The following is a 26,513-nucleotide window of genomic DNA, read 5'->3' as shown; positions in this document are numbered from 1 at the left end:
CGAAAGCCAGCCAAAGCGGCCAAAGCCGTAAAGCGAAAAGGCGCGCTCCACACTCAGCACCGCTGCTGCCTGGCCGCTCCCCCTCCTCTTAAGAAGATGCCGTGCCCCGCTCCCCTCCCTTCTTCCCTTACTCGCTTCCTCACCACCGCCGCCGCCGCGCTAGCTGATCGCCACTTCACCACCGCGCGCGCGCTCTCACAGAGTCACATCAGCGGAGGCGGCCTCGCCGGGGATGGCGAGCGCCGGCAGGTCCTCGGGGCCGGTGCGGTCCCAGTCGGGGCGGCAGCGGACGTTCTCGCGGACGCCCTCGCGGGCGCCCTCGCGGGCGCCCACGCGCACCCCCACCATGCGCTACGACGGGTTATTCACGGAGGACATCGACTCCGAGAGCGAGCTCGTCCCCTCCTCGCTCGCGCCAATCGTCCCCATCCTCCGCGCCGCCAACGAGATCGAGGAGGAGAACCCGCGTGTCGCCTACCTATGTATGTGTGCACACGCAGCCATTCTGATTCAGATACGTTACAACTTGTCTCTGCTTCACTGAACACTTTGCACGAACTGGGTGTGTCACGTCACGTCTGATCACACCCTTCAGCACACTGCCTAGTTCTGGTTGGACCATGGCTGTTACCGCGCTGCAAACACCGATCAGCATCACAGAGTCCTCTGTTTTAATTGTACCTTTTGTTTCGCTAAAGTTTGGTTAAAAAAAAACCGCTCACTAGTTGAATTAGTCATTATAAATGTAGGTTGTTTTAGTCTCTTTAACTATTCTCTAAATATAAATTATTCTCGAACTTTTACGTACTTTTTTCTCTTTTGTTTCCTTCTGGCCCTTATTCAATGAATACTATTACTCTCACAAATTAACGAGTTATCTTTTTCAATGCAGAATAAATAAAAGACTATAAGGTTATTTGATCTACTTTCTTAATCTTTGTGCACAAATCTAAAACGACCTATATTTGCAATTGGAGAGAGTAGCTCTTATGCTTATTGATTGTTAAGCACAGTCACACCAGTGCACGTTATCGCAACGCTTCTTTGAACAAAGAAAACAGATTAATTTCATTCGCATGCATATTTTTAATCCCCCACTCTCCAATTCTATACGGTAATACCTTAATCTTGTATTAACTCGTTCATCCTTGCTTTCTAAACAAGGCCGGTTTACTGCATTCGAGAAGGCTCACACAATGGACCCAAACTCAAGTGGACGTGGAGTTCGGCAATTCAAAACATATCTGTTGCATAGGCTGGAAAAGGTATGCATATCGTTGATGCTGATCAGTCAATACCAAAATGAGCTATCTAATTATCAGCTGCGAAAAACAGAATATTGTTTTAACTTTGGTATCATGATAAATTTGACTGGTGAAGTTGTACAAATAAGTTTGATTTCTCAAAAATTTCTACTTTGCTCCAGTTTTGACCCCGGACACCTAGTTCGAGTGGTTTATAGAGGATTGTCAGCTGATTTACGTGTTTACAATATGTTCGGAGAGATCAGAACTGGGTATTTTTATACTTGTGCTGGATCGGACACCACTTGGTGTCCTTTTCTTCTTTGTAGCTACTTAAGGGCCATACTTATCGTGTTGCTAGCTGACACATTTTTTGTCAGTAAAACAGGCATTTAGTGATTCATGCAGAAACCAACTATTTTACTTTAGTTTCTGGGAGAACCTTGTGGAGTGAGTGGTTCTGTAATCTAGCTTTGTTTGAGGAATACTCTGAAATTAGGGGTTTACGTATAAGAATAATATGAAAAACCAAATAGAGTCATTGCGGATTGTCTGTAAAGCAAGAGTAAAATGCCTCAGTATGTCAACCACTCTAGCTGCCATGCAAAAATAATAATATATGGGCCTCCACATGTTTTCCGTTCTTTGTTCAACAGGATGAACAAGAGACACAGCGCAAGCTTGCTTCAACTGATGCAAAGGAGATACAAAGGTTCTATGAGCAGTACTATAGAAAACATCTAATGGAGGTTCATGAACAGAGAAAACCGTAAGAATGATCAATGTTGCATTGCATTAGCAACCTTACAAATTATCATAGTTAGATATATTCACTAATTTTTGTTTACTTAGGGAGGAGATGGCTAGATACTGTCAGATTGCGTCGGTCCTGTATGATGTTCTAAAAACCGTGACACCTGACAAGTATCATGCTGAGGTTCTGTATCCAACTGTTACATATAATTGCAACATGCTATTTCATCTTTGTCGCGTTTTCTGTATCATGCAATAAAATTAGTAGGAATTTTCTTTTTGCAGCTTGATCAGTATGCTAAAGGGGTTGAAAAAGAGAAAGCTTCCTTTTCACAGTACAACATTCTACCCCTTAATATTTCAGGATCAAAACAACCAATAATGGAAATTCCTGAGGTTATAAACCTTAAGTCTCATTTAGTTTGATTTTTTTTATAATACCTCGTGTGGTATGAATTTTACATTCTGTTAAAAATGCAGATCAAAGCAGCTGTGGCGCTTCTTCGAAGAAAAGAAAACCTTCCGATGCCGAGGATTGAAGGACCAAAAAGCTCAGACGGAACACCGGTGCCTGGAGAGATGGACGAACCAGTTGTTAATGATTTGCTTGATTGGCTTTGGCAAACATTTGGATTTCAGGTGCCAACAAAACGAATATTGAATGGCTTTCATTTTCTGGACTGTAGCACGTGAACAGCATACACAATGTCTGTTCACGCGATTACTGTATCATGCATCAAGTTAGTTGGTAGGCTACTTCTTAAATTTGTCAGCTGCATGATTATCTCATAATTTGTTAATTCAATCATGTTAGTTGCATTGTTTTAGGATTCCTTGTTTAGCAATAAGTTTCTTAGTGCTCAAGTCATCCATCTATATAAGGATGTGATTGTATCTCTTATAAATCAAGCAATAAGAATCAAAGACATCTCTACTCTATCCCTTTCACTCGACCAGCCTCAGAGCCTTGCCAGCAGCAATGGCTGGCCATTCAAGGGTGAGTGCCCTACCCTTGGCTCTTTGTCCCATACCCAGCCCATGCCATATCATTTTTAGAGTTTTTGTGATTAGTTTTGTTTTTTCTAATAAAAACTCGTATTCTCAGCTTCAGCAAAACTTGTTTTATCATATCCTAACCAAACAAAATTTTAGGTCGTAAATCCATAAATCTAGTTTAACAGAAATCTGGTATGCATAAATCCTTGAGATGCAAATAAGGCTTGTGAGAGTCAACTAATCATGTTTTGTTGCTGCAAATAAACCTGTTTAACAAAAAAGGAGTTTTGTTTAAACTCAAAATGTGAGTTTTTTTTTTTTTTTTTTTTTTTTTTTTTTTTTTTTTTTGCAGAAACAAGTTTTCTTGTTTTTAACTAAACATATAGAAGGTAAGTTTTTTTGTAATCAAATAGCATCTTAACTAAAATATGACCACCAACTAACAGCATAAAATCCTAGTTTAAAACTACCTCTAAAATTTGTTTTCATAAAATCTATCAGGACAAGGGAAGACATCACGCACAAGCCAATAGTTATGTGCAACCATGGAAACTACTTTGATTTAGGTATTACACCCAAGTGATTTGCATGATTTTCTAAAGTAGGGCATATAAGTGCAAAGTGCCAAATTAATCAGCAATCAATAACAGTAAGTGCACGCAGCTATTATTACTTGATATGCCCCCTATGGAAAATTCAATTCATTGTCTCCTGACTTGATAAGGCAGGGAAATCAGAAATATAATTATTGTGCTAAAATAGTATACACAGCATGTGGTATATAAACATATTTTATTAATGCTAATGACAACCGGCAACAAATACAACTTGGCTGCACTTATTCCTGAAATTTGGTATTCATAATATGTTATTTAAATCCATTTATTTAATTTTTGCATGTAGTTTGCCATTTGTGGAATTTAAGAGGCAAAAGTATATACTTCTATCACCTTTCTTTGTGGAATTTTTATTTAATATCTTATTGTGCTCTAATTATGGAGCAGAATGGTGTTTGAGTTTGGTGCCTCTTAGAGTGTACTTCGAATGCATCCTCTGTTATGTGCTAACAGTGTTGGTAAACATGCCTTTCATAATATTATATTTCGCTTCATCATTGTAGAAAGGCAATGTTGAGAATCAAAAGGAGCATTTGATTCTGCTGCTTGCAAACATTGATATGAGAAGAGGGGGCAATGGCCACCAGAGTGAAAGACAACACGGTCATGTGGTAAATAATGCTTTCAAACTTCTTATTTCAGTCATCTTGAACCAATTTAACGTCATGGGACCTTTTCTTCTAAACAAATTCAATGTCATGGGGGCCCTTTTTCATATACTTCACAGTTTCTACAAATGTATAAATGATGAATTTAATCTTACCATTCGCAGATACATAGTAATACAGTGATATACTTGATGCGCAAAATTTTTGAAAATTACAACTCTTGGTGTCGATATTTGCATTTGGAGTCAAACATTAGGTAAGTAATGTAACTGTTTGATGCGCATCTTGTTAAGTCATGTAGCTCATTGACTGAAGAATTTTTAAATCGCAGAATCCCAAGGGATGCCTCCACACAACAGCTGGATCTTCTTTACATAGGACTGTATTTGCTGATATGGGGTGAAGCTTCCAATGTCCGCTTTATGCCAGAATGCCTTTGTTATATCTTCCACCATGTAAGTGGAAACATAATTCTACTTATAATTCATATTCCTTGCTTGGGAATTTAAAACTGAGATCTTTAGATACTTTCTATTTGTTCTGTTTTATTGAAATTTAGTTTGCCCTATTCCTTTTTGTACCTGCATCAGTCTCAATACTAGTGACAAGCAATGCTGGAATGTCAAGTTTTGTCAGTCTGTAACCAGCCTTACTTTTGTTGTATCGGCTCTCATGCTGCGTGTGTGTGAATTCCTACAATAACTGTATTGGTTGTACAAGCCAATTTGCCAGCAATGGTCTGCGTGGATAATAGTGACTGTATCATATGAAGGGATACCTCTTATCCATGTCTGAAGTTAATTCTGTCACTGAATATAGTCCTGAGAACCCAAAGTTATTTTACGAGTTATGTTTGATGGATTTCTATAATATCCATGAAAATAATATTATTATTGTTTTATAAAACTAGAATATTGGGATAGAGCATGATGGTTCATCCTTTTGTTTCCTAAGGCAGGGACATGTCAGTGTAACTGATTGTTCCAGGCAATAATTTTACCATCTTACACACAGTGATGCTACTACTTTTGTAAATTTAGAAAGTATGTAAGCATCTATGGCACATCAGGTCCCTCAGTACAGGAAGACATTATGTGGATGTTTTGTGTGCGAGACACTTGAATCGAATAGAGATTAGCATAAACTTCAAGGAAGCTATATAAGAATGAAGAATACAAAATAAGTGGCATACCTACTAGTACCTTGGCATTAATGCAAGTCTCTCTGTGTTTTAAAACTTTGCATGACCATTTTTTTCATCAAATCCTCATCTTCTTTAAATGAAATCTCAGAAAATGACCTCCAAGCAATTGTTTTCCCATTAATAACCTAGGCGTTAATTGCATTGGCCGTGTCCAAACATATGCTGACTCATTAATAATCTTTTTCCTCCTGAATTCACGAGCTAGATGGCGAGTGATTTACATGACATAATATTGGATGGAAGAGAAGTGTGTTTTGACCCACCATTTCGGAGAGAGGGGAGTGATGATGCATTTTTGCAGCTAGTTATTCAACCGATCTACAATGTTATGTGGAAGGTATGTGCTCAGATGTTATTGTTATGTGTTATATACGTGTATAGCTAACTTTAACTCTCTTTTATATATACCTACATCTCTAATGGAATGAACTGTACAAATGTGAATAATCCTTTCTCTACTAGTTATCTTTTCTGATGTTCTGTGCTTTCTTTAATTTTCGTTTGATGCAATAGGAAGCTACAAGGAGCAAACATGGTACAGTGAGCCACTCAAAGTGGAGAAACTATGATGACTTGAATGAATACTTTTGGTAATTCCTTCTTATTAGTTGCATTTTTGTGCTTCACCAACTCCCTCGTTTCATAATGTAGGCTCACTGTTTCAATCTTGACCAAGAGTAAGAAACATTGAAAGTTAAAACCAAACTGAGAAAAGGGGAAGTAACATGTCGAAAGGTGCAAGTAATTACTCAAATGTATCATCAATAGGGCACAATTTTGGGGAAAATGGATTAAATGTATCATATTTTCATAAGAACCTTACAACAACAAATAACAAACAAAGCATTTTAGTCCCAAGCAAGTTGCGGTAGGCTAGAGATGAAACACAACAAGAGCCACCAACAAAGAGGACATAAAAGTAAAAAAGGTATTAATAGTAAGAACCTTGTATTTTGAAAAAATAGTCAAAGGAAAATTGGGACCTATATTATGAATCAGGAGGGTTTATTAGTAAGTGCTAAAAGAAAAAGCAACGTGCTTTTGTTACCAGTTGCTTTGTTGCAATAAACCTCCACATTTTCAGGTCGAAGAAATGCTTCAAAAAACTTGGATGGCCAATGGATCTAACAGCTGACTTTTTTGTGGATCCTACCGAAACAAAAAATGAAACTGAGGTTACTCATTAATTCTTTGCGTTATTTTGATCTTTGTTGAACATGTACTTTCAGCAGTTTCGCATAAGAACTACAGGTTGTTTCTGATTTTCCAACACATAATTCAACATCAGGCTCAAGAATAAATCACACATTGTCATTTTGCTGACATTTATAGGGTTTGTCTCATGTGGGAATATATGATAAACTACTCATTGAACTTTGAATATTCATCGTATTATTTGTTCAGAGCTTTCAATTCATCGGTTCTAAATAATCTGTTTCAAATAATTTTCTACACAAGTTCCTGTTAGTAGTTAACTGCTTTGTTGCGTTTAGCTTGTATTGAAGAAACATAGTTGGACTTGTGCAGTTCTGTTTCATTGATAATGTCTAGACAAGACCATTTTGGGTAAAATTAGCAAGCATCTCTATAAAGTTCATAAAAAAGTAGATTAACCTAGGAGGAACTAGGTGGCTTTATATTAAGAAGAAATAGGCACCTAAATTCACGTCAAAGACAACTCGAACTTAGGTAGTTATGATGTACATTCCCACCTATTTCTTCGTAATATAAAGCCACCTAGTTCCTCCTAGGTTGGTCTAGTTTTGTAGTTCATGAAACTTTCACTAAAATTATTGTATTAATAGTGTTGTGGTTTCTCTAGAAATGCAAATCTCACAATGGAAATAAGATAATAGCAATGTTAGGATAACAACTTCTACTCAGTTGCATTGTATTAATACTTGTATTAGGGACCCCCTCACTTATCCTATTGTGGATCAACTTTTTGGGGAGGGTAGCTAGGGTATGGATAGGTAGACAATGATAGATATATATAGTCCTCTATGTAATGTCCCCATCATATAAGGGTTTTTTTGCATATTATCACATGTACATGTTTATATATTGGCTCAGGGCTTTCAGAGAATACAAGTTGCTATTCCTAACATGATATCAGAGCTAGGGTTTTTCCTTAGACGTTGCAACTCGTCTTGCTCCAGCCGCCTCCCCCCCCCCCTATATGTTACTGTTCATCTTCATCACATATCATTTCCGGCGCCGGCATTGTTCTTCGTTGGCCACCTCTACCTAGTCCAGCCGTCAACCACACTAAGTTTGAGGGGGGTGTTAGATATATATATATATATATATATATATATATATATATATATATATATATATATAGTCCTCTGTGTAATATCCTCATCATATAAGGTTTTTTTGCATATTGTCACATGTACATTTATATATACTGGCCTAGGGTCTCCAGAGATCCAGAGAATACAAGTTGTTATTCCTAACAGACAGGAGGAATAAGCAGCCTGCAACAGGGGAGAAATACAGAGGGAGGTATGAGAAAGAGGGATAGGTGAGGTTAGACATAATCGTGTGGGAGTATTTGTGGTTTAATCTTTGGTTAATTTATCTCACTGTTTCGCCTTCCCTTTTGTAGAGATAGGCTCTAACAACCTCAACTGAAGAAAGATACAAATATAATCAAATTTACTATTATCTCAACTAATTATAGTGAGGCCTAAGAAAAACAACTAAAAGAATAATAGTAAGAATGAAGAAATGAAAACTAATCTTGTAAGGTCCAGTAACATAATTTACAAAGGGGGAGGTGTGAGTCTGATGCAATATTTGAAAAATCCCTACAAAAGTACAGATATAATAGTGTAGTATAATGCACACTTAAAAAATTCCGGGTCAAATTTGTCCGTATTGTAGATAACCACATGGACATCAGTTCATGATGCAATGTTTTTTTGGGTACTATACACTACAGATGAATTTAACCTTCACACTTGGTATGTGTGCAGAATATTACATGTACTGCATCCATTATTTTTTAAAGATTTTTGGGAACAAGCGTATCATGCGCTTTTCCTAATTTTTTGTTGGTACCGACCTGTTTTGGTTCATCCTTTTTACCACCCTAACTTTAAGAACTCTATCGGTGCAGATAGGCCGCACTAGGTCATTTCTGTATGAAGAAATATAGAGGACAATATTTTCAAGCACATTAGCAACAGGGGAAGTGGAAAAAACAGTTGATTTGATCCAATTTAATTGTGTTGAAATGTAAAGAACATATTTGATTTGCAAGGCAGATTTAGCTTTGAGAGGATGATACATTAAGTGATTTTACATGCCTAGTTGCCTACTTTTGATGATTTGAATCCTTGTAGTTTAAAGCAATATCATGCCATTTGAAACAACATACTTCATAAAAAGAAGTCCATTCTTGGGCATTGCTTTAACTATTGCTTCATGCTGCATGTTGCCGTGTACCAATTGCTTCTTCTTGATGATACAAGCTCCTCAAAATATGCAACTTAGATAGAGAGAGGGACTAAGATGCATTTGCATATAATGGTTTGCAGTTTCATGTGCATGTTGCTGGAAATTTGATTAGAATTAAGTATATCTGGTATGATAATGGAACTTACTTTGGATGTTCGCAGAAACATGATCATACGATTAGCAGAGGAAGGATGTCAAAAACAAATTTTGTTGAAGTTCGTACATTTTTGCACCTATTAAGGAGTTTTGATCGTATGTGGGCCTTCTTTATATTGTCTTTCCAGGTAAATGATGGATGCCCCCCCCCCCCCCCCGCGCATAAATGATTGTTACGTTTTTGTATATGTGCCATAATGTGTTTCTTCTCTTTCAGGCCATGGTAATTATTGCCTGGAGCTCTTCTGGATCACTTTCTGCTATATTTGAACCGGATGTTTTCAAAAATGTATTGACAATCTTCATAACGGCTGCATTCCTAAACTTCCTTCAAGGTACAAATTTATTTTATGACTGAGGGGTTTTCTGCATCTTATGACTTTACTAAGTTCTTTGACTGCATTTTTTTAATCAAGTCTTGCTTAATTTCAATTGTACCCAGAATCTTAATAGAATTTGGTGCTTCTCCAGTCCTTGTTTGAAATGCTGCACAATTTTGACTTTGGTCTTTTAAACTTTTTTCAGCAACACTAGAGTTAGTTCTCAATTGGAAGGCTTGGAGGAGCCTGGAGTGCTCACAAATGATACGATATATCATGAAGTTTGCTGTATCTGCTGCCTGGTTGATAATTCTTCCAACAACATACTCAAGCTCTATTCAAAACCCCACAGGCCTTGTGAAATTCTTCAGCAATTGGATTGGAAATTGGCAGAATGAATCAATTTATAATTTTGCTGTTGCTCTTTACATGTTACCAAACATATTCAGTGCCCTATTTTTCATATTTCTGCCAATTCGACGGGTCTTAGAGCGCTCAAATGCTCGCATTGTTAGATTTCTTTTGTGGTGGACTCAGGTAAGTTTTTTATATTTAACTATATTTATGTGCATAACTTCTTCGCAAAACTGTTTGTAGTTCTGACACATTTTGTCTTCTAATCAGCCAAAGTTATATGTTGCCCGAGGCATGTATGAGAACACATGTTCACTTCTTAAGTAAGAGCTGTTCTCTTGACGCCTAATTTTTAAATCTTATCATTTGTATCTAACATTGATTTTTTTTAAATAAAAAAATAGGTACACATTGTTCTGGATTCTATTGCTTATATGCAAGCTCACCTTCAGTTTCTATGTTGAGGTTGGTATAATATAAGCCTTATTATTTTCCACTAGTGAGTTATGAACCTGAGCTATTAATGTTAGAACGTCACAGCTTGCTATATTACAAGACCTTAACAATAGATGAGTAGGGGCTAATTTGGGGTTTTGAAGCGTTGTGGACTCAAGTACCTGTAGGAATCTTTATTAATACTAGTAAGATTTTGCTGTATGGCTCCAAAAAGATGATTTCTACTAACTATTACATTGAAAACCTAAAAAAAACAGGCCTCCCATGAAGGCCGTGCAGATAGGGTCGCACTGTTAAAAAAAAACCTTAAAAAAAAGTAAGTGCTTTTGAAATCCCACTGCAATATCACACAATGGCCTGATAATATCTAAATGCCAACTTGACAAGAATATCTGAACAACTTAATGCAACTAACAGATTTGTCCGAACATCTAAGTGATAATGCTTTTGCCGGCAATAGATAGGACTCTTGTGTGTGCTGTTAAACCATAGCATTATGCTCGACTTGAAAGATAGCTCCTCCTCAAGCTGTAACGTAGGGGAGATAATCTCCTTAGCTCAAAGTGTTGGAAATGTTGGCCAAGGCTGCATACTTAGACGGTAGCATGTCAAAAGAAGTGCACAAGAACCCCCAATGTGGCTACATGTTGATGATGTCGCCCATGTGGGGAGCACTTGACACCGTTGATACACCCTAGTGTTGGTACAACCATGCTAACATCCTCTAGGTCTAATCACCTATGGAGTAGCACGTCCATGGAGGATAGGCTTCCACTAGCACCGTGGAGAAGATTGGAATGTTGGCAGTGGCTGTAACCAAAGACAGGCAAAAGAACAGCAGATGTATTGGTGTTTACAAAGTGTTCCTAAAAGCATTATCCTTCAGTATTGTTGGTGACACTAACATGTGTGTTGATGAAATAGTAGCGCAAAATTTTATACAATGTGTGTTGATGAAATAGTTTTCCTACTTTTGTTAGAACACGTGTTGTGATTCTAGCATGTATTTTTCCATCACATTACCACTGCTATGCTGGGACAAATATTTATAAGCTCCTCAGTTTATGGAATTCATTCTCTTGATTTCTCTAACCTCTTTGTACCTTAAGAAAATTTATTAGTCTTGATGTACAGTATAACCTCGAATATGCACAAAAAAAAACTGAGATTTTTAATGCTTATTTACCATTGGCAGATTTCTCCTCTGGTTGGGCCTACCAAGATAATCATGTCATCGGAAAGGCCGCCTTATGAGTGGCATGAGTTCTTCCCATACAGTAAGATTATTTTGTGATATTGTAGTGTTATTGTATGTAACTCCTTTGCATAAAGTTTCTAGTGCTGACTGGATGTCGGGTTTTTACAGTGCGGCATAATTTAGGTGTTGTGATTACTGTGTGGGCTCCAATTATCATGGTACGTAGCAATTTATTAGTTTTTTTTGGTGGTCTGTTTGAATTTTTCGTCACTAAATTGCTAATTTAAATGTTTCATACAGGTATACTTCATGGACACACAAATTTGGTATGCCATTTTCTCCACAATATGCGGTGGAGTAAATGGTGCCTTCAGCCGCTTGGGTGAGGTTGGTAGCCTAAGACTAGTCATACCGTTGGAATGCTGACATTCTATGTCTACTGATGTTAATGTTTGCAAAATGTTCACCTTCCTGAAGATCCGGACCCTTGGGATGTTAAGATCAAGATTTGAGGCAATCCCTAGAGCATTTGGCAAAATTCTTGTACCTAATCATGGTAGTCAATCAAAAGAACATGAGGTCTGGTTGTGCTGAATTCTTTCTGTTACCAATCTTTTTTCTGACATTGTTTTTTATGGACTTGATAGTGGATTTATGGTTATTGTTTTATACTTGCTGTGTTATTTTTTTCATCAGGAGGACAAAAATGCACACATTGTTAAGTTTGCTGACATCTGGAATGCATTTATTAATTCTTTGCGAGAAGAGGACTTAATAAGCGATAGGTTGGTATCATGTTAACTTTTTTTAATTGAATTGCAACACGTCTATTAAAAGATTGTATTTGTCTTTTTTTACAGCGAGAGAAATCTATTAATTGTTCCATCATCTTGCGGTGACACTAGAGTTTTTCAGTGGCCTCCTTTCCTTCTTGCCAGTAAGGTACACACTGTTTCAGATATGCACTAACTGAACTGCTCTTTTTTTCTCCCTGAAGCAGTGCTGTTGTGCTCATTGCAATGCTATTTTATATTTAGATTCCAATTGCACTTGACATGGCAAAGAGTGTCAAGAAAAAGGATGAAGAATTGATAAAGAGGATAAAGCAGGATCCTTATACCGAGTATGCTGTGATAGAATGCTACGAGACATTATTGGGTATTCTTTACAGCCTTATAGTAGAACCAAGTGATAAGACGTAAGCCATCTTTTCTTTGCCACCGAACCCCCCCCCCCCCCAATCAACTGATGCTTGGGCTTGTATTTATATATACAATGGGGATAATTATAGTTTACTTGATATCATACTCCACTATGGCTACAGAGTTGTTGATCGAATACGTGATAGCATCGAAGATAGCATACAACGTCGGTCACTCGTGAAAGAATTCCGATTGGATGAGCTTCCTCAGCTAAGTGCTAAGTTTGATAAGCTGCTAGATTTATTGGTACTAGTAACCCCCACTCTAATGCTTGCTTAACTAAATATATTTTCTGTACCACACATTCATTTTAACTCTTCCAGAAAATTATTCATTCCATTTGCAGAAAAATGACCACGATGAGGATGATTCAGTAAAGACACAGATTGCCAATCTGTTACAAGATATAATGGAAATTATCACGCAGGATGTTATGAAAAATGGACAAGGGTAAGATCTACGTTGAAATGAGCACCTTCATGAATGATTTCTGATGATCGAATCTTGCAGTATCTTGAAGGATGAGGGCAGTCAAAAACAACTGTTTGCAAATACAAATCTGGATTCATTAAAGCATGATACTTGGAGGGAGAAGGTTGTGCTTCTTTTTGAGCAGCTTATTTCATTAGTAACACTTTTTTAAGGAATATTAATCGTAACATTCCTTGTTTATATAATTAGGAGCAGTATAACATCTAGTGCTATTCTGTGTTAACAGTGTGTTAGGCTTCAACTGTTGTTGAAAACAAAGGAATCTGCTATATATGTACCGACAAACTTGGAAGCTCGGCGTAGGATCACCTTCTTTGCAAACTCACTTTTCATGAAAATGCCAAGGGCTCCACTAGTCCGTAGCATGATGTCCTTCAGGTACGCGACCCAACTATCCTTCTCTTTCTTTCATCAATACATGTTGGTAAAGTTTTCGGCCTTTTCTTGGCACTCAGTTTGAAATTGTTTGCTGAAGTCAACAATGGCTTTCACGGATAGCTTTTTTATGTCAGATCACACCTTGCCATAATAATACTTTACTGAAAAGAAAACTCCCTCCATTCAGAAATGTATGATATTTTGGACATCTCCAATATATAGCTTTGTTGTTACTTTTTATACGAAAATGATAGTAAAAAATTTGTATAACTAATATATTATGAAAGTATTTCATGAAAAATCCAATAATACTAATTTGATTGACAAATCCAAATAATTGTTTTAAATTAATGGTCAAAGTTAGAGATATTTGACTACACACTTCCTAAAATTTCATACATTGAACAGAGTGAATATTTTATTACGAGTGATTTTCATTATTATTGGTCTGTTTAATGGCCTTTCTGGTTTTGTGTCAGTGTTTTAACTCCATACTTCAAAGAGGAGGTGCTCTTTTCACCGGAAGATCTTCATAAAAAAAACGAGGATGGTATATCCATACTGTTCTATCTACGAAAAATATATCCAGGTATTTTATATATCCTGGACCTCAAACTGAGTAATTTACTGATTTCTACTGTTAGAAAATGATTCATCCTGACTCTTGCTTGCTAATAGATGAATGGAGGAACTTTCTTCAGAGGATGGGGTACGATCCGAAGGATGAAGATCCGAAGGATGAAGAAGAACGTAAAAGATGGATGAATGACATTTGTCCTTGGGCATCTTTGAGGGGTCAAACTCTCACCAGAACTGGTAAAATCAGTAGTACAAATCTGTGGTTCATTAAAGGCTTGTTCTCTAACTGTTTGCTTTTACTTTGCTAGTGAGAGGAATGATGTACTACAGGAAGGCACTTGAGATCCAATGTATTCAAGATACGAATGATCTTGGTTAGATTAATGGGTTCTCTTTTTCTTTTCTTTTTCCAATATGTGTCCATCTTTATACATTTGATTCCACATTCATGTTTTGCAGCTAAATTGGATCCCAGAACAATGACATCCTATCAAGAGTCAGACGCTGTTTGTGAAATGGCACGAGCTATTGCTGATATCAAATTCACCTATGTTGTCTCATGTCAAATCTATGGCATGCAAAAGATATCCAAGGAACCGAAAGAAAAAAGTTCCTATCAGAATATCCTTACTCTCATGATAATGTACAAAAGCTAAACTTCTTTGTGTTGCAAAGAGATCTCTTAAGTAGTAAGCTTGCTCCAACCCATCTGACTTCTAAGTTGCACAGGAACCCATCGTTACGTGTTGCTTTCATTGATGAGGTAGAAGCTCCTACTGAAAATGGAACAAAAAAGACATATTATTCTGTTCTTGTCAAAGGTGGTGAAAAGTATGATGAGGTACTTATTGAATAAAATTGCAGATTTCACTTACCTTTGTATGATTCACGAAGTCACATTGAAGAGTTGACTGTGCATAACAATGATGTCATCTTAAGTTTCGTTGATATATAACACCTTTATTCAAAATTTCCATTTCTTTTTCAAGTTTATAGTGGTATGTCATACTTGTTAGTAGTTTCTCATCAATTTTGTGCACCAATTTATACAGTTAAAGGCTCAGGTTAAGTAACATCATGTATTCGTTTTATTACTGCATACACATGATTAACCAGATGACATTTTCATGCTTGGGGCTCTAATTTTTTAGGAAATTTACCGCATCAAGCTTCCTGGCAAACCAACGGATATTGGAGAAGGAAAACCTGAAAATCAAAATCATGCCATAATCTTCACTAGGGGAGAAGCACTCCAGGCCATTGATATGAATCAGGTTTGTTTTGAATTCCAAATTGTACACAAGGTAATCGATATGACAGTGGACCGGTAATGGTGGATTGGTGGAAGATAATGGCGCTAGTCACCGTCGTCACCAAATAGGGCTTATCCCTGCGGCAGGAGGCTCTGGCCATGCCATTCCTTTATTAAACTTGATCTATTCTTTGCTTCCTCATAACCGGTACATGGCAATCTCTTTTATAGAGATGGCTTGACTTGACTTCCAAGAAACGTATCTCTAACCTATGGAAAGGGATGGGCTGGCACTAGAAGACCCAGAGTTGTGGGCCGCGGGGTTAGAGGTCGCTGAAGCATCATTGTTAGATGGCCCAACAATACAACCGTGGTCCGCGCTTGCAGTAGGGAGTCCCGAGCAATGGCCCGCGTGGCATGTACTACTGCATCCGCAGCGTCCACAATGGTAATAGGGCCGTGCGGCAGAGAGCTCACAACTGGACGAGCACAAGCCGCCAAGGCACGAGGGATGGCCTCCGAAGAACCAGAAGGAGGCCGGGTGGCTATGACGTCCTGAAGTGTATGATGCACCGAGGAACGGTAAAATTGCCAGTTCATAGTGGTCGAGGATCCAACCCCCTGCGGTGCTACCCCCTCGGACTCTAGCAGCATAGGGTCAACTCTCTGCCTGAGCGAGGTGGTATCACGGGAGCCGACCACTTGGAGAACTGGGTCTGAGAATCCTATAGCTGGCACGTCGAAAGTAGCATTCCCGTGAACTGTGTCAGGAAGTTGCGATAGGGAATGGGCGCGCAGCGCTGCTGACGTAACGTGGAATGAACCGAAGGAAACTGGCGCATACTCCGAAGCTGGAGGGAGGACGCTCGGGGCCCAACACACACCACGTTGAACAGCGCCAAGAACACGAACATGGCTACGGCCGAGAGATGTCGGAGCCGAGGAAGCATCCGTCGGAGGAACAGGAAGGAACGACATCCGACATCCTCAGGGGAGACCGCACCGGCCCATTCCACTCGCCGGGGGCCCGTCACCGTCCCCATCCACTAACGGGAAGAAACCCTCACTGCTAGAGGAGGAGGGAAGTCGGAACTCAGCCAAAGAAATGAGCATGATGACGATGGGATAACGCAAGGTTTTGACCTCCAGAAGGTAGGGAGGCAAGCTAGGAACGTCGGACAGAATGGCAAGCTCAGGCACCTCCATGGTCATCTCGGACGAGATACTCCCCGGCGAATCGCACCAGACCACAACGCGGAGAACTGCCAAGTCAGTCTGGTATGCAAGCGCGGCCTCGGCGTCAATGCGTTCCACCCAACAGTGATGACCAAGGAGGGATCTCGCCGTGGAAGTAGACCAGGTGTGGGGAGGTACTCAGTTACAGTTCAGATCCACTCCGCGAAGGGTGACTCCCTTCTAATCGTAGTCTATGGGCCATCTGATGAGGGAATGAAGGATGACTTCCTTACAGAAATTACTGGCATCTGTTCACTTCTTCCAGGTCCTTGGCTGGTCATTGGCGACTTTAATATGATTGCCTCGGCCTCGAATAAGAACAAATAATTGTCTTAACTCTCGATCGATCTCCAGATTCAGAAGGTTCATCAATAGCCTGGAACTCAGGGATTTGCATCTGTTCAGCCGTCACTATACCTGGTCCAATGAGCGTGCCTCTCCCACACTTGTCAGACTGGACCGTGCTTTGATCTCTTTTGACTGGGATGGGATGTTCCCCAATTGCCTCTTGCAGGCTCTCTCCTCTGAGTGCTCTGATCATTGCCCCATATTGCTGTCCACCTCAATCTCCTTGGTGAGACACCGTCATTTTCACTTCGAGACCTTTTGGGCCAGAATGCTCGGTTTCCTCATGGTTGTTTGGAATGCTTGGCGGCTTCCTCTTGCTCAAAACCTCTACCCTCCTTTAATCTGGCTACACCTTTTGCTCCGGCGCACAACAAAAGAACTGCAACGATGGAGCTCTAAATCTATTGGCAATATCCACGAGCAAATTTTTATTGCACGTGAGGTCATCTTCCGCCTGGACGCCGCGCGGGATTTACGAGTGCTCTCTAGCGTAGAGTCGGATCTCCGCAAACACCTCAAGATCTTAAGCCTCGGCTTGGCATCTTTGGAGCGAACTATTGCTCGTTGTAGGTCTCGGGTGGCCTGGCTAAGAGACGGCGATGCTAACACGCGCCTCTTTCATTCCTTCGCGAATTACCGTGCTCACAAGAACTCGATCACCTTTATCTCCAATGCTTAAGGTTGTGTCCACTCCCATGCGGATATGGAAGCAACCTTGTTTCACCACTTCAGCTCTATGCTCGGCAGCCCTCCAGTTAGGGATCGTTCCGTGGACTTACAGGCAATTGGCATCTCCCATATTGACTTGCATGCCCTGGATGTTCAATTCATGGAGGAGGAGATTTACAATGCCGTCTTACGCCTACCTCTCAACAAATCGCCCGGGCCAGAAGGTTTCACGCCCGAGTTCTATCGCGCGGTTTGGCAAATTGTCGGCAGAGATGTAACTTCGGCCATCCGTGCCTTTGGACTAGGTGATTGCAGGGGCTTGGATAACATCAACAATGCCTTCATTACCCTGTTGCCTAAGAAAGCTGATGCTTCGGCACCAAGTGATTACAGGCCGATCTCCTTAATTCACAGTATCGAAAAGATCATTACGAAGATGTTGTCCCTGCGCTTGGCTCCAAGAATGCATTCGCTGATCTCTCAAAGCCAAAGTGCATTCATCGCTGGACGCTCGATCCATGACAGCTTCAAACTGGTGCACTTGACCGCCAACCTTCTCCACAAAACAAAAAGATTGTCTGTTCTTTTTAAGCTGGATATCTCAAAAGCATTCGATTCGTAAGTTGGCCCTTTCTACTTGAGGTTCTCCGTGCTTGGGGTTTTGGGCCGAATTGGTGCTTTTGGATAAGCAGTCTCCTTCGTTCTTCTTCTAAAAAGATCCTCCTAAATGGTGTTCCCGGATACCCCTTACTCCATGTAAGAGGTCTATGCCAAGGAGACTCTTTGTCCCCGTTCCTTTTTTTGCTCGTTATGGACATTTTGGACCGTATTCTTTCCTCTGCAAGTCGTGCTGGCATCCTAGACAGTCTGGGTCTGAATCCGGGCTCTCCTCGCAGCTCCTTTGCGGACGACGCGATGCTCTTCTTCTCCCCTTCTCCTGACATACTGTCTCACCTCAACATCTTAGAATTCTTCGGTGCCGTCTCTGGGCTTAAAACCAATTTATCCATGTGTGCGGCGGTTCCTATCGGTTGTTCTGTTGACGATTTGGCAGCTCTCGAGACCCTACTACCTTGCAGCCTGTCTTCTTTTCCAATCCAGTACTTGGGCGTCCCACTGTCTACTGGTTGCTTGCGCAAGCCTCATCTTCAACCTCTCGTGGATAAGGTAGCTTCAAAACTGCTGGTGTGGCAAGCTAAGTTAATTTCCAAAGCGGGCAGGGTCACCCTTGTCAGAGCTGTCCTCTCTTCAACCCCAATCCACACCCTCATTGCTATTCAGATTAACCCATGGGTCATCAGGGAAATTGACAAAGTTCGAAAGGCATTCTTATGGGCCAATAATCATGCTACCTCGGGGGGCCGAAGTTCAGTGGCGTGGTCTGTTGTGTGTCGGCCGACAGAGTTTGGAGGGTTGGGCATTCAGGACCTTCAACGGGTTGGAGTGGCTTTGCGATTAAGAAGGCTATGGTGGCAGCGCAGTCAATCACCTAAGCCTTGGACTGGCCTTCCCATGCGTCACGAGAAGCAGGTTGTTGATCTTTTCATCGCTTCTACTTCCTTCCTGGTTGGCAATGGCAAAACAACATTCTTTTGGACAGACGCATGACTTCATGGACTTTCAATCAAACACTCAGCCCCTCAGCTGTTTGATTGTGTAAACCATTCGGTGCGTAAGCACAGAAATGTGCATGAGGCCTTACAGGATAGGAAATAGATTAAAGACATCTCTGGCCCCTTGTCCATTTCGGCTATTGTTCAATACTTGATGTTATGGGAAGAACTTGAAGGCATTCACCTAAGTGCAGACGAAGATCAAATTGTTTGGAAAGGGCCCTCTTCTACTACCTATACTGCACAATCTGCTTACCGACTCATGTTTGAAGGAAGCATTAGATTCGAAGGAGCCAATCTAATCTGGAGGTCTTGGGCGCCGGCCAAAATTAAGTTCTTCACTTGGCTTATGCTTCATGGCAAGCTTTGGACAGCTGCCTGAAGAAAGCGGCATGGACTCCAAGAAGATGACTCTTGTGCTCTCTTCTCTCAATTGCCGGAAACAACAGAACATCTCCTGCTGCATTGCCCCTTTGCAAGACAAGTTTGGTGGAAATTGATGAGGATTCTAACGCCTCAACCGAAGTTTCAATCCTTCATTGGTGGCTGCTCTTGCGTCAAAGTGTCGTCACTATTCTCAGAAAAGGGTTGGACTGCTTCATTCTTCTCATTTGTTTCTAGACTTTGGCTGCTTCGGAATGCCATCGTCTTTGACAATAACCGCCTTACAATTGACTGCTTCATTAGTCGGATCTGGGATGATGCCGATCACTGGTGCCAAGCAGGCGCAACTCAACTCCGCGTCCTCCTACACCGGCTTCGCACTACCGGCACCATCGGTTAATATGCTGTCGTCGCCTGTTGCCATTGTCGTCCGACAATTGAGAATCTACGCTAGTGGTGCCTAACGTGTTTTCATTGCTGCTTCAACCAGCCTGCTACTATGGCCGTTGTACAAAAATTCTCTTATTTCCTCGTATTAATACAATGATACGCACTTCTCCTGCGTATTCTAGAAAAAAAAAAACCTATGGAAAGATCTAACCAAATCAATCTTTTTTTTGCGGGTGCTAACCAAATCAATGTAATCCCTAACAAAGGAAACTAATATATCTATTCCCTAATAAACCAATCTAAAGGTAACTAATATCTAATAGGTAGAGAGAGAGTTGCTACCACTACAGTACCCTCATGCTACACTAGCGTATGCTACATTAACCTATTGTCCCAAGGCCCCACAACAGTAATACTGTACTGATAATGTATTTTACTTTTCTCATAGGATAATTATATCGAAGAGGCATTTAAAATGAGAAATGTGCTGGAGGAGTTTGAGAGTACAGAGTATGGGAAAAGCAAACCCACTATATTAGGCCTACGTGAGCACATTTTTACTGGAAGGTACGTCCTTCTATCCAATTATTTGTTCAATTATGTCATGTTCATGCCGTTTATTTGCTAAGTATGTCTGTTAATAACATTGATGTGTTTTTCTATTTTAGTGTTTCGTCGCTTGCTTGGTTTATGTCTAACCAAGAGACCAGTTTTGTTACTATTGGGCAAAGAGTTCTGGCCAGTCCTCTCAAGTATGCAAATCTTTCCCTTTTTCATGTTGATATAGATTGTATAGTTATTTTTTTCAAATAAAAATATATTCAAATCTACCATCAGGTTCACTTATAACTCTGTGTGGCCAAATATGTTTTTTTTTCTTTTTTCCAAATCATGGCCATGGGGATGTATTTTGAGCTTATTTCATCATTATGATATGAATCAATCATTCCAAAGAAATGGATCCTTACATCCTTTAACATTATTGGCTACATGACACTATGACTACATGACATTTACTGAGTTACACAGCGAAATGAAGGCTATGGCTAATCTTGAGTTACTTGGAGTCACACCCAAGCATTATTTGTATTTGTAGTTTCGGACAAGGAATATTTCAAAATATGTGTGAAGTGCCCCCTTTGCTCCTTCTCTTCTCTCCTTCTCTGAAGAAATTTCTGTGAGAACTCCTCACCTCTAGATCCTGATTGGACCTTTCAATCTCATGATACGTGGCAGAATAAATTAACGGTCTCTTTATGCCGTATGCTCCTTGCAATGTTGCATGATTTAAAAGAGGTCCAGGAACAGGTCCAAAGGTGGCGCAGTCTCTAGGATTTCTTTCCCCTCTTATTCTCTACTGAGATAGACTTGGGCGAACCACTGTCTGCTAGCGCCTTCTGTCACACCACTTTGGTTCTCCATGTCATCCTTGTTGCTGCTACCGCTACCCGGCCAGTACCACTGCCCCTGGCTTCCACTCATCCTGCTTGGCTTCAGCTCCATGTTGCCATGGTAGTCGATACAATGCCGTACTTCTCTCCTACCTGGTGACCATGGCATTGCCTTGGCCTCTTCGTCCTACTCTGACCACTGGTGTTGTGCTCCCCCAGATCTAATGTGCCCCCACCTTCACCATCTTCTTTGCTTGCTGCTGTAGTAGGCCAGATGCCTCCCTTGGTCCACTGTTATTCCTGAACTTCACCCTGAATTCTGGATTGGAAGCCATGGAAATGTTGTTAGAGAGAGGTCAATTATAGCTGGACTCAAGAAAGGGTAAAGCTGAGCTAGAGGTAGAGGTAGGGGTGGAAACGAATCGAATATGTATGGAATTGAATTCGGATAGTACAATTTACCACATTTTAATCCGAATGCTAATACGGATTTGGATATCCTCGAATACGAATACGAATCGGATAGTTCGAATACGAATCCGCATTTGGATATCTACTCGATCTTCAAAATTCAGGTCGGAAATTTAATTTTTTTTAAAAAATTGACTGAAATTTGATAAAATTCGACTAAAATTTGTTCTAATTTGATTGGGCCGGAATTTTAGAAATTTTGTTCAAAATTCATGTTGGAAATTTAAATTTTTTATCAAATTTAACTGAAATTTGATGAAATTTGACTGAAATTTGTTCCAATTTGATTGGGTTGGAATTTCGTTCATATCTGAAATTTCTAAAACTTTAGCAAAATTTGGTTCCCTGGTTGGCGGATACGGATACGAATCGGATATATCTCGAATTCGGATATCCACATTTGAATCCGAATCTCGAAAACGAATTCGGATATATCCATTTTAGTATCCATTTCAGAAACAAATACGGATACGGATATCCATATTCGTATTTTAACGGATACGGATATCGAATAATTCGAATTTCCTGCCATCCATTTCCACCCCTAGGTAGAGGTAGGGGTATTTTGGGGAACTTACACCAACCCTCTTTTCAAAAATCTGGAAAATGTTGTCTTAATGGTCAAGTAACGCTAAACCATATGGTACTAGGCATAGCCTTCGTTTGATGGCGAACCTCACCGAACGCCATATAATCTCTATCTTGTAGCCAACTTGTCTTATTTTGATCAAATACTGTGTACGTTGGGTACCAAATTCGTAATTTATCAAAGAAAGTTGTAAGCTAGTAGGGATGGTAATAAGGATCAGAGTTACTAAAACCGAACAGGCCCGGTGGTTTGACCAGAAAAAACATGAACCAAATATGGTCCGGTCTAGTTTTGATTTAAAAGTCCTTTGCAGTCAAACGGTATGAACCGGAGAATACCGCTTACACCGCCCAGAAAACTGGTCACGTGGTCATGCGAACGCTGAACGTGGGCTTGCATGGCCTGGGCTGAGCAGGAGGACATGCACGGTTCAATTGCGTTAGACCAATGAACCATGAAACCCCGGGCCTGACCAGTTCAATCTCTGGTCTAGCTTCAGGAACAATGGTAAGGATTGGGATCTTAGGCAGGATCGTGTGTGCAATTACTAGATATTTCAAAGAAATTTTAGAAATTGTCAAGGTTATAATTCTAATTAAGTTTTATAATGAAGTTAGTCATCAAGAATATTATTACCAAAGTCATTCTATCTCCAAGCAGCTATTAGCTAGATTGGTCTTTTAACCACTAATTGCGACTTGCCTAAAAAATTGAGTAAACTCTGTTTTGTGAAATAACACGATATTTGGCTTGGCTAGAGTCAATTATTTAAACTTGAGTAAACTCTGTTTTGTGAAATAACATGATATTTGGCTTGGTTAGAGTCAATTATTTAATAGAATGATCAATCATAGCCATTTGCAGGGAGACCAAGTAACCTATAATAAATGACAAGCCATTTTTCTGTTTATTATTACTGTTGTGAAGGTTATGCTTATGGAATACGAAAGTTTGATGATGAATGGGGACGGACGGTAATTCGAATATATGGGGAAAGTGGTTGTTACTCCACAAATATGTTTAACAAGCACAGAACTTGCTGGATGATGATACTACAAGCGTAACTAATAGAATTTCAAGATAAACTAGAAATCATTAAGATTTGCATTTCTTCTCGCATTGTTCAATCATGCCTGGTTTGGTATTTATATGTTTGTGCATTCTATGTGTAAAGCGCACATTTTCTTCCCAGCAAGATTTTTCTCTTATTGTGACAAGGCTTTCGTTGTTGCAATTTAAAACAGGGTTCGGTTCCACTATGGTCACCCAGATATATTTGATAGACTCTTCCATATCACCAGAGGTGGCATAAGTAAAGCTTCAAAGACTATAAATCTAAGTGAAGATATCTTTTCAGGTATCAGCATCTCATACAAACAACTTGCACTTATACGTTACTGATCGGCACTTACAGAATTTAATGTTATCAGGGTTTAATTCAACAACGAGAGGAGGAAATGTTACACATCACGAATACATGCAAGTCGGCAAAGGGCGTGATGTGGGAATGAATCAAATTTCTAGCTTTGAAGCTAAGGTGGCCAATGGTAACGGTGAACAAACATTGAGTCGTGACATCTATCGGCTTGGACGCAGATTTGACTTTTACAGAATGCTATCTTTCTACTTTACTACAGTTGGATTTTATTTCAGTAGCATGGTAAGAAACTCACGTCAATAACTAAAAGATATCTGCCTGAGACCTTTTAAAGCTCAAGTTTTTTTTTCTTCCTGATGGGAACAGTAGCGAGAGCTTTCCTTGAAACTTAAACAAAACTAAAACTACAGAAATTTATTCGCAAGATTAGAAGGAGAAAGAATGGTATAGTATACAGAGTAATCCCAGCCACTGGGAAGTTGCATCCACCACAGGTAGAGATAACATAACGTATGTCATTTATTTCCTCATGCACCACTTTGTTGAACTTGTCGAACAGAAAGATAACATACCTTTTAAAGAATGGTATAGTATATAGAACAAATGGACCCTCGTTAGTATTTCAGTAATAATCAGTGAAGGTACGGTGTATTTGGTGTGCACATGGTCAAAGCATTGTGACTGAAAGTTTAAGCATGGTATCTAAATTTTGTGTGTCCAACCTTATTGTTTTGTGATATTGACATCCATATTTCTTTCTTTCAGATTACTGTGCTTACTGTCTATGTATTTCTGTATGGGAGGCTGTATCTAGTTATGAGTGGTCTGGAAAAGTCTATTCTGCAGGATCCACGTAATCAGCAGAACCTAAGGTCTCTTGAAAATGCAATGGCTTCACAGTCTGTTTTCCAGTTAGGTTTGTTGCTTGTCCTCCCTATGGTCATGGAAGTTGGCTTAGAGAAAGGGTTCCGCACAGCCTTAGGAGAGTTTGTAATCATGCAGCTTCAATTGGCCTCTGTGTTCTTCACATTCCAGCTTGGCACCAAAACTCACTACTATGGGAGAACAATACTCCACGGTGGCGCTAAATACAGACCTACAGGCCGTGGATTTGTTGTGTACCACGCAAAGTTTGCTGAGAATTATCGCGTGTATTCCCGTAGCCACTTTGTTAAGGGACTGGAACTGTTGATACTTCTGGTTGTATATCTGGCCTATGGAAGTTCCTACCGCAGCTCGAGCTTGTACCTATTTGTCACCTATTCCATCTGGTTTCTGGTTGCTTCGTGGCTCTTTGCACCATTTATCTTCAATCCATCGTGCTTTGAGTGGCAGAAGACAGTTGATGACTGGACAGATTGGAGGAAGTGGATGGGTAACAGAGGGGGTATCGGGATGTCTGTGGATCAAAGCTGGGAGGCTTGGTGGATAAGTGAGCAGGAGCACCTCAGGAAGACTAGCATTCGTGCCCTTCTATTGGAAATCATCCTTTCACTTCGTTTCTTGATCTACCAGTATGGCATCGTGTACCATCTGAACATTGCACGCCGCAGCAAAAGCATTGTGGTACTTTCTCTACACACGATTTGCTCTGTTTGCTTCTTCTGTAGTCTCTACATTTGCAGGGTATCCCAATGTAATGCTCCTTTCCTTTCTAGGTATATGCATTATCATGGCTGGTTATGCTCCTTGTTCTAGTAGTTCTGAAGGTAAGACTGCGGATTTCATTTGGTCCAGCTCCCTCTTATGCTTAAAAATCTTACCGGTTGGATGCTCTTCCTTTCTTCAGTTGGTTTCGATAGGACGGCAGAAATTTGGGACAGACCTGCAGCTTATGTTCCGCATCCTCAAGGGCCTTCTCTTCCTTGGCTTTGTCTCTGTGATGGCAGTGCTATTTGTTGTTGGTAACCTCACGATTTCTGATGTCTTCGCTAGTATTCTTGGGTTCTTGCCTACTGGATGGTGTATTCTTCTGGTGAGTTAAACCCTCCATCCACCTATTTGTTTGAGACTTTAAGCTTTTTATGTGGGCCTGAAGAACTGAAGACAGAAGATGAATTTTACATTAAGATTGGCTCATGAGTGGTTCGTGTCCAAAAAAAGATTGATTTTGCTAATTCTGTATACAGTTCAGTCATTTTGAACATAGCAAGATTTCTTTGAGCAGTTTTTCAGGCAGGCTCAGCTCATCTGCTTTAATCTCTAATTATTTTTGTAATTTCTTGGTCGCAGATCGGGCAAGCATGCTCGCCGCTCCTCAAGAGGACCATGCTGTGGGACTCTATCATGGAGCTGGGCAGGGCGTACGAGAACATCATGGGCCTCGTCCTCTTCCTGCCCATCGGCTTCCTGTCGTGGTTTCCCTTCGTCTCCGAGTTCCAGACGCGGCTTCTGTTCAACCAGGCCTTCAGCCGGGGCCTCCAGATCTCAAGGATCCTTGCCGGTCAGAAGGATATTGGGGAGTTCGAATGACAGGTTTCCTCCATCATGTGGTCTCGCTTGGACAGCAAAGCAAAATACCAGCTCCAAAGTTCATTTGCATGCATTTGCTTGCCTTGATCGATTTTGGGTGTCCGTAGTACTTCACCTTCGTGATGTTTACTAGATTCTGGACTTGGAACTACTAGTTGGTATATCATATATGTTTCTCGCTTCATGTATTTTTGCCTTTGTAGCACATTGTAAGAAAATAGGATTGACACTGCTGGTAAATGGGTACGCAGACTCCACGTATACTAATTTTCTCATTAAACTATTGGATAAAGCTTAA

The 26,513-nt window shown here is 40.2% G+C and overlaps 1 protein-coding gene across 1 annotated transcript; it reads left to right on the top strand.

Moving 5' to 3' along the window:
* LOC133903590 (putative callose synthase 6) lies at positions 1–26,513 on the top strand. Its single transcript, XM_062345012.1, has 42 exons — positions 1–482; positions 1,165–1,265; positions 1,901–2,013; positions 2,097–2,181; positions 2,283–2,393; positions 2,478–2,636; positions 4,114–4,221; positions 4,383–4,474; positions 4,550–4,673; positions 5,628–5,759; positions 5,936–6,012; positions 6,507–6,597; positions 9,049–9,171; positions 9,261–9,378; positions 9,569–9,900; positions 9,988–10,040; positions 10,122–10,182; positions 11,369–11,450; positions 11,540–11,589; positions 11,672–11,758; positions 11,849–11,950; positions 12,068–12,156; positions 12,232–12,313; positions 12,409–12,569; positions 12,696–12,819; positions 12,920–13,023; positions 13,084–13,168; positions 13,292–13,443; positions 13,923–14,032; positions 14,122–14,259; positions 14,331–14,396; positions 14,482–14,665; positions 14,752–14,863; positions 15,174–15,296; positions 20,363–20,481; positions 20,583–20,666; positions 23,610–23,722; positions 23,796–24,025; positions 24,509–25,309; positions 25,402–25,452; positions 25,533–25,718; positions 25,976–26,513. The coding sequence occupies exons 1-42, from the start codon at positions 233–235 to the stop codon at positions 26,213–26,215; spliced, it is 5,805 nt and encodes a 1,934-aa protein (XP_062200996.1). The 5' UTR covers positions 1–232; the 3' UTR covers positions 26,216–26,513.

This window comes from Phragmites australis, chromosome 2 (genome assembly GCF_958298935.1).
Source record: "Phragmites australis chromosome 2, lpPhrAust1.1, whole genome shotgun sequence".
Taxonomy (NCBI): Eukaryota; Viridiplantae; Streptophyta; class Magnoliopsida; order Poales; family Poaceae; genus Phragmites; species Phragmites australis.
Note: the sequence above shows the minus strand (reverse complement) of the source record. Positions and strands in the feature narration are given on the sequence as shown.